Consider the following 8,541-nt stretch of genomic DNA (forward strand, 5'->3'; position numbering starts at 1 on the left):
GGGGAGGCACCTGGTGGGGAGCCGCAATATCCACTGGGGTATACCATTGGACCTCGAGACCTTCCACCAGCAGAAGTGCAGTTGGCTTTGTGCACGAACCCAACACACCTGTTGGAGTGTTCTTGGGGGTCAGAGACTACTCTTTGGTGCTAAGAGTTGACCTGAGTCCACATCCTGACCCTTGCTCTCTGCCATCTGATTGTCTCACTTACTCTGACGGTGAGAGATGATTTGGCCCAACTCATAATCCTCCGGGTTCTCCTGAGTAAGCAAGTGTAGCTCGAGGGCCCTGCGGATGACGACAGGAGCCCTATCGTGGCAGGTCACCTAGAGCAGCATGGGAAACAGGCCTTCAGGAAATGGGCCTTGAAGTGACTACTCAAGGACAGTGGGCAGGGGCATTCTGGAGGCACCTCCACTCTAAATACCAGGGCAACATCCATGACCCTACTACCTGAGGCTGACCTCCTGCTCATCGCGTGGGCTCTTCCCATAGGCTACTAGCCCAATCCTTGTACATAGGACTTCCTGGGCCTGCCATTGCTCTTTGTGGAGCTGCACTCCTCTAGAAGTGAAAGGACCCCACTACCTGCATACAGATGCAATCTCATCCCACAAGTTGGGAGGAATGGGACAATAGCCTCCAAGATCCCAGGTCTGCCCGAGGATGCAGGCGGCATTGGGAATGGCCTAGGCACAAAACCTAGAGGCTTTGGTCTGGATTGCCAGGGCCCAAATCAGACCCAGGAACATGACCACGCACAGGAGTGCTGAAAGATAGCCACGAGAGCTCCTGGCCTCCAGAGGCTCAGTGCTGGCTGGGGTGTAGGAGGGCACCTCATACGGCAAGGGTGGTCATTGGGTTACCTGGACATTTAGTAGTAATGTCCAGGTACATGAGGAGTCCCTGGTATTGTACCAGTGTCTGCTCCCCACCCAGGTGTAAGCACCAGGGGACACCCCTGCTCCCAGGCTTACCAGGACATCCTTGGCCATCGTTGGACTTTGTTTCTCTAAGTGGACACGAATTAAGCAGGTGTCTCCCACCTGCTTCTGGGAAAGCGGCCTGGAGCACTTCTTGCAGGTTGATTCTGAGAACTGTGGGGGATGGAACATCAGCAAACCCAGAAACAGAAAGCCACCCAGCCTGTCAGTTGGCTCTATGGGCTTCTAGCACATATGTCCATGTGCTGAGGCTTCTTATTTCCTCAGGTGGGAGTGGAATGGCAGCACAAGTACAGCTTGAATAAGGTAGGTGTTTACCTCCTTTCTCTTGACCTCGGGGCGTTTCCTCACGATGAAATATTTTATCCGCGGTTTCATGGACATATACATGAGTGAGTGGTCAGGGACCTTGATTTCTGCAGAGCGAAGTGGAGAATTGTTAGATGGCACTCAAGGATTTTACCACAAAACACACACAACCGTTGAGAGTCTCCAACAGGGCGAGCCTGCACCAGAATTGAGAGCCCTCCTATCCAGCTACAGTGCCACCAAAGACTCCCTCAGTGATTCTTCCCTGGAGAAGATGATGTACAGGATTCTAAACCAAAAGAGCACCTGGCAATGGAAACAGCACCTTGGGCCCAGAACTTCTCAGTGCAGGTTGGATCTGCCAAAGAGACACTACTAGGCTCTGCATCAGGATTGGCAAAGGCTCCTGTGCTTAGGCCTTTCTCCCCAGGGCAGCCATGCTCACACATGGGCATTCAGGGAAGCGTTGGATGGTGGGCGAATTCATCCACTTGCCCTGGATGAATCAACTCATGGGTGAATACGCGGAGGGGAGGTGGTATCCATCAGAGGTGTGTTGGGCATGGACATGGGAGGACGTCAGCAGGGTGGTGCCCTGGAGAACTCTATTGTTTTCTAGGTTCGCTCTCCTTCCCCTTGTTTCTCATCATGAGCTGTCTGCTTGGTACTTTTATTCTGGTTCTTGTTCTACTTCTGGCTCTTCTTTCTGTCCTGCATCTTCTTGTAGTTCTTTCTGGGTCTTTTTCTTGTTCTTACATGATTCCTTCTTCTTCTTCTTGTGTATCTCCCTCCATCCTTCCTTCAGTTTACCTCCTTCCTTTTCTTCTTCTTCCTCCTGCTCTTCATCGTGTGATCCTCTCCCCACTCAGGAGTGTCCTCTTTCTCCTCCTTCTCCTTCTCCTTCTTTCTCTGGCAATGGTGGGGCATCCTCTGAAGAGCTCAAATCTATCACACTCTTCTGCCCAGATGCAGCCTCTGTTCAGTAGTCCAAGATGAAATCAGTTCTCAATCAATGGCCAGGAGTGAAACCAAGACCAAAGACAAGTGACTTCCTTTCTTTGTCATTGTCACAGTCAGGAAAGACTTCCTAACAGACACCGTATTCTGGATAGGCTTCTACCTGTGGTAGTCAGCACCTCATCTGGACCAGGATTGCTAAAATAGATTCCATCTCCATAAAGTTTCCCCAATGAAAACAAGGTTTCCAAAATCTAGGAGAGGGCCAGCATCACTGCCACCCTCCTGCCATAAGGCATAGATGCCATCACACCTAGTGGGGTCCAGGCCCCACGTAGTCCTCCCTTTTGACGTCTGTTACACACAAATCTCCCCTGGTCTGGACCCTGCTCTCAACTGATGCTTGGGTTGAAAGTGTCTGTTTCTGAAATCATCTTCATAGATTCTCAGTTTGGTAATTCCTTATTGACTGGCTTATTTTTGTACCAGGGATAAAACCAGAGGCACTTAAGCACTGAGACCATTCCCAGGCCTTTTTACTTGGGTACAGGGTCTCCCTAAGTTTCTGAGGCTGTTTGGAAATCCCCATCCTCCTGTGCTGCCTCCCAAGTCCCTGAGATTCGCAGACACTGCCCCTTGCCCAGCTCCTTGCACCTCAGTCTTCCTCATGTGTAAGACAGAGCCAACCCAAATGAGGTGGTGTGGGAAAATTGGAAAACTCACTTACATGCCCAACAGATGGTGGGTTCTATTGTGGACAGGCTGGGATGGTGGAGGCTAGGAGTGTCTTGCTCACAAGAAAGGAAAGAGCACTGGCATTGTGGACAGCTCAGCATTGTGGCCTCTGTTCTTCAGATGCCCTTCTTTGTTGCTGGAAGGAATAATAACCTGGCCATTCTGATATCTTCAGGACATGGGCACCCAGGCACAGAAGACTTGGAATTGTTCCCAAAAGAACCCAAACAGGCTGTCCCCTGGCCTTGACTTCCTCTTCACTGAGTCCTGTTCCCAGTTGCTGCAATCCTGACATTCTTGAGTAGGCAGGACTTCTCATATCCTGGCCATGGATTGGGACCTGTGCTGCTTCCGTCCATAGCGATGCTGACTCAATCAGGACCCATGCTCTCCTCCTCTTCATTTGAAGGCATCCTTATCAGTGAGCCATAAACCAAACTGATGATGGATTGAGCCTCTCTCTGCCTTGCCCCTCATCGATATTAGCTTTCCATTGCCAGACCAGGTCCAGGGGAGAACACATTTAGGGAGGTTCAGCAGCCCCCTCGGGCCTCATTGAGCACCTCCACATTGGACATGCCCATCACTGCACTTGGTTTCCTGCACCAGGCCCACCACACTTTGGTATTTTGTGGCCAAGGCCCACTTTCTCTTGGCTGTGAGTTATCCTGAGCCCACTGTGGATCATGTCTCCCCACTGTCTGATTGTCCTACTTACTCTCATTCTCAGAAATCATTCTTAGCAGCTCAAAGTTGTCCACATCCTCGTGCTGCAACAAATTTTGGTCCAAGGCCCTGCGGATGAGGCTTGTCACCGTATCCACACAGGTCACCTGGATCAGGGTGGGACAAATGTCATCAGAGAATGGCTTTTAGAGGAGCTACCCAGAAGCCTGTGGTCAAACATTCAGGAGAAATCTCAGCTACATATACAAGGGCACAATCTTGTTATCCTGCTACCTGAGTGTGGCCTCCATATACCCCCTGGGTTCTTGCAATGTGCTACTAGAACAATCCTGGTACAAATATCTGCCTGTACCTGCCATCTCCCCTCCCCCTGGGGAGCCACATTCCACTCAGGTCAAAGGACCAAACTGCCTATGCACAGACACACTCTCATCTCACTGAGATGAGAGCAATGGGCCAGGGATCTGCGCACCAAGTGTGATCTGGGATGCAGGCTGCCTTTGTGGGTGGAAGAGGCAGACACACTGAAAATTTTGGTCCTGACTGCCACTACACAAAACAGACTCAGATACAAGAGTGTGCACTTGAGTGCTTCATGATAGCCTTGAGAGGCCCTGGCCTCTGAAAGCTCGGTGCGGGTCTGGTTGTAATGATGTACTTGACTCAGCACTGGCAGTCACTGAACATGTCTCCTCTGCAGCTGGACACCTGCAGCATTAGCGTGTCTACTGCACATCCATAGAAATTCATCCAAGAACCCCTTTAGCTCCGCATTTACATACATGCAAAGGCTGACATTCCGAAGCTTTGGCATGACCCCCCAGGTGATCCCGACCCCAAATTCCTACACCTAGTCATGCTAAGGAGGTTCTCTTCCCTGCCACCAGGAACACATCCCCTCCTACACATGTGACAAGTCACTGCCACCTCCTCTGCTCCAACTTCACTCATTGAGAATACCAAGTTCTAGGCACTGCAGCCTGCACCCTGGACATATCTCTGCCTTCATCTGTCCACAGCACTTCCGTCTGCACTTCTGGCCTGCAAAACCCACAATACACAGGCCCACTCACCACGGAAGCTGGGCATGCTGATGCTCTCCCTCCTCAGGTCAAGCCCTTAAGACGGACCTCTCTCTTCTCTATTTCCCACCATAGCCCCGGGGTTGGCTGTGTCTCCTGCCTTCCACTGTGTGGACACACAGGAGGCAGCCCTGCTGTCGGGCTTACCAGGATGCGCTTTGACTCTCTCAGGCTCTGTCCCTCTAGGAGGACATGAACAAAGCGCTTGTCTTCCACCTGCTCGCTGGAGTGAAGCAGTGAGGAGCTGCTACTGGTGACTTTTCTCATGCAGCACTCATTGCTTTGGGTGGCCTGGGGCAATGATCCTGCAGCCACTGCAGAGCTGCTGCTCACAGCTGCTGGGATCCTGGATGCCACTGCCACAGAAGGCTCCAAGAACTGTGGGGGATGACAACATCAGCAAAGCCCAGCACCTGCACCCCACCCAGCCTGGCAGTTGGCTCTGTGGGCATTCTACAACATCCATCCAGAACCTGAGGTTCTTGTCCCCTTGGAGGATGTGGAGTGGCACCAGGAGTAAAGAGTGAAGAAGGTGGCTGTTTACCTCCTTTGTTTTGATCTTCAACGACTTGCTGGCATCAGTTTCCCGAAGAAGAAAGTCATAATGCACTCCTCCAATCAGGCAGTGATATACTTTCGCATCAGCAGGGACCCTCAGCTCTGGAGAGGCAGGGGCAGAGGCTTGGTAGGTGACACTCAAGGAATACACTACCCAACACCCCCCACAACTGAGAGCCTCTGCCAGCTCAGGTCTCACACACAGACCTGAGAGCCCCCGAATCCTACTGTTCCACCAAAGACTTCCCACTGATTCATCCCTGAGGACCCTCTATGCACAGGAGGTCCACTCCAGGAACACCTTTCAAGGAAATAGCCCCTTGTACCCCAGAACCTCTTAGTTCACGTTGGACCCACCAAAGAGAAACAGCTAGACTTTGTATCTGGATTGGTCCCCAAAGACTCATGTGTTCAAGGTTTTCTCCCCACTGCAGCAATGATCACAGGTGGGTTTGGGGAAAAGCACTTGATGGTGGGTGCCTCCACCTTGCCAGTGGATTCATCCACTCATACAGGGCTACACTCATTTGAGGGGTATGGTTTGGAGGTGTGTTGAGCTTGGGTGGAGGATGTCCACAGCAGAGCTGTGCCATCCAGAGCAATATATTTCTCTTGAGTTCCCCACTTGTGCATTTCCTCCTCATGAGTATAATTCTCATTCACATTTTTAATCAATTTATTGTTATACTTCTTGTTCAGCTTGTGTTTCTCCTTCTTGTTCTAGTTCTTCTTCATCTTCTCATGCTTCTTCTTATAGTCATCTTGACCTTCTTATTCATGGTCTTCTCCTTCAACTTATTTTCATATTTCTACTCCTCCTTCTCCTCCTCCCCCTCCTCCTCCTCCTAATCCTCTTCCTCCTCCTCCTCCTCCTCCTCCTCCTCCTCCTCCTTCTTCTTCTTCTTCTTCTTCTTCTTCTTCTTCTTCTTCTTCTTCTTCTTCTTCTTCTTTTCTCTCTCTCTCTCTCTCTCTCTCTCTCTCTCTCTCTCTCTCTCTCTCTCTCTCCAAGAACAGTTTACAAGCTGTGAAGGGTTCTAGTCTACCACACTCTTCTCTCTAGAAATGGCCTCTGGTCCTAAGTGGACTCAGTTTGCAGTGAATAGAAAGATTGGAAGCCAGAAATGATTCTTCATTGAACTGCTTTTCTCATGTACTCATCTAGGTCAGGAAAGGCCGCCAAAGTAGGCACCCTGTGGTTGTCTGTCTTCTTTGACACAAGACAAAGAAGCCTCTCTTCTTGGCCCCTCGTGGATAATAGCTTTGCAATGCCTCCTCAGGCCAAGGAAAGAACACATGATAGGCAGGTCCACAGCCCCTGGGGAACATGAAGAACCTGCAGATTTATGCCCCATCATTACACTTTGTTTTGTGCACAAGGCTGACCATACTCTTCCTTCGCATTGGGCCAACGCACACTGTGTTTTGGCTCCCAGTTATCCTGAGCCCACTGTGACTCACGGCTCCCTACCCTCTGATGGTTCCACTTACTCTGATGGTTCCAGGAAATATGCAGAAGCTCATAGTTTTTTGGATCCTCCTGCTGGAGCAAGTGTACATCTAAGGCCTTGCGGATGACGGCTGGAGTCCTGTCCTGGCAGGTCACCTGAGCAGGGTTGGAGAAAGCTCATCAGAGAGGGAATTTGGGAGTAACTACCCAGAGGACAGTGCTCGAGGACAATCAGAGACAAGAGAGCTCTCAACACAAGGGCACCATCTTGTTACCCTGCTACCTGAGGCCTTCATGTGATCATGTGGGGTCTTCCTATGAGCCTCTAGTCCAATCTTGGTACAAGAGTTTGCTTCAACCTGCTATGCCCTACAGGGACAAGGGAATAAGGACCAAAAGGCTTTGTACAGACACACTCTAGTCCCATCAAGATGGGAAGAATGGTCCAGTGGACTTCCATATCCCTGCTCTGGTCTGGGATGCAGCTGCATTTTTGTGTGGACCAGGCACAAACCCTAGGTGCTTTGGTCCTGACAGCCAGGCACAACACACACTAGGACTCTTTAATGATAGGCATGGAAGTTGCTGGGCTCGAGAGTGTCAGTGCTTGCTGGGGTGTCAGGAGGTTCGGACCCAGCAGGTGCAGTGGTTCAACATGGCTCCCCTGGAGGTGGACACCAGAGACTCAGGATGGATACTCCACACCCAGGAAAATTCTGCAGAGAGACCCGCTAAATCTCTATTCACATACATGCAAACTAGGACACTAATGGGCCCCTCCACGGCCCCCAGTTGTCTGTGACCCACACCTACCCACCCTAATCATTCTACAATGGCTCCCTTCCCTTCAACCAGCAACATATCCCCTCCCACACACAAGAAAATGACTGCCAACTCCTCTGCTTCAACCTCCACGGTTCAATATACTCCTCCTCAATACCAAGGTCAGTAGAGGATGGCCTGTACCCTCGATATTTCTCTGACCTCCTCTGAACCCAGCACTCACTCCTGCACTTCTGACCTGCACACCCCAAAACACGCAGGCCCACTCGCACCCAGACCTGGCATGCTGCTGCTCTCTCGCCTCTCTCTTCCTCATTTTATGCTCTCCTTCCTGACCTTCCAGAAGCTCCAGTTCAAGAAGACAGGCCTAGTCCAAGGCGTTTGCTGTGGACTCGGTCTTCCCCACTGTGGGCTCCCAGGAGACTCCCCTGCTCGAAGACTCACCAGGATGCTTCTATACTGTGTTGTCCTTTCGTCTTCCAGGTAGACGCGAATGACGCACCTGCCCCTCATCCGCTTGGTATATTTGGGCCGTGGGGAGTCCGGGGTGGAGACCCCTGATGTCCTGGACTCCGGCTCTGCCCCTTCCCTGGGAGAAGGCTCTGGCTCTGGGGTTGGCTCAGGAGCCATGACAGGAACTGAGCTTGTAGCTAGAGGAGAAAAGATGCCAACATGACTGCCTTGCCCTGACCTTCGCACAGACAGACAATACCCCTGCTGCCAGGAAGAACTCAGGCCCTTAGTCCACACAGGACCTCTTTGCAGACTGGGGTCACTTCCTGAATGGACAAAGGCTTATCCTAATTTCCAGCCCAACACCAGGCATACAGACTCCCTGCAGTGGGACAACAGTCAGACCTTTCCTCTTATACCCGTAGGTACTCACCCCGGTCCGCCTGGCTCTCAGGCTCTGCCTGGCTTGATCTGCCATCTTCAACCTGGGCCAGCAGGTGGTGTGCTCTGTGCTCCAGGTTAAAGCCACTCAGGAGGAGCCACATGTACGGCAGCAGCTGCTGCAGACTCAGAGAGCCTGGAGGC

The 8,541-nt window shown here is 51.5% G+C and overlaps 1 protein-coding gene across 1 annotated transcript in view; it reads right to left on the bottom strand.

Annotated features, from left to right (window-relative positions):
- Window positions 1-5,337, bottom strand: part of LOC144249853 (uncharacterized) — a 475,070-nt gene extending 469,733 nt beyond the window's left edge. The window contains exons 1-6 of the mRNA XM_077792050.1: window positions 5,260-5,337; window positions 4,863-5,093; window positions 3,665-3,779; window positions 1,264-1,361; window positions 979-1,098; window positions 213-327 (exon numbers count right to left, since the gene is read on the bottom strand). Of these exons, the coding sequence (XP_077648176.1) occupies window positions 213-327; window positions 979-1,098; window positions 1,264-1,361; window positions 3,665-3,779; window positions 4,863-4,982 (568 nt within the window). The 5' untranslated portion in view covers window positions 4,983-5,093; window positions 5,260-5,337. The remainder of the gene's footprint in view (window positions 1-212; window positions 328-978; window positions 1,099-1,263; window positions 1,362-3,664; window positions 3,780-4,862; window positions 5,094-5,259) is intronic.
- Between the last annotated feature and the right edge of the window lie 3,204 nt (window positions 5,338-8,541).

This window comes from Urocitellus parryii, chromosome 12 (assembly GCF_045843805.1).
Source record: "Urocitellus parryii isolate mUroPar1 chromosome 12, mUroPar1.hap1, whole genome shotgun sequence".
Taxonomy (NCBI): domain Eukaryota; kingdom Metazoa; phylum Chordata; class Mammalia; order Rodentia; family Sciuridae; genus Urocitellus; species Urocitellus parryii.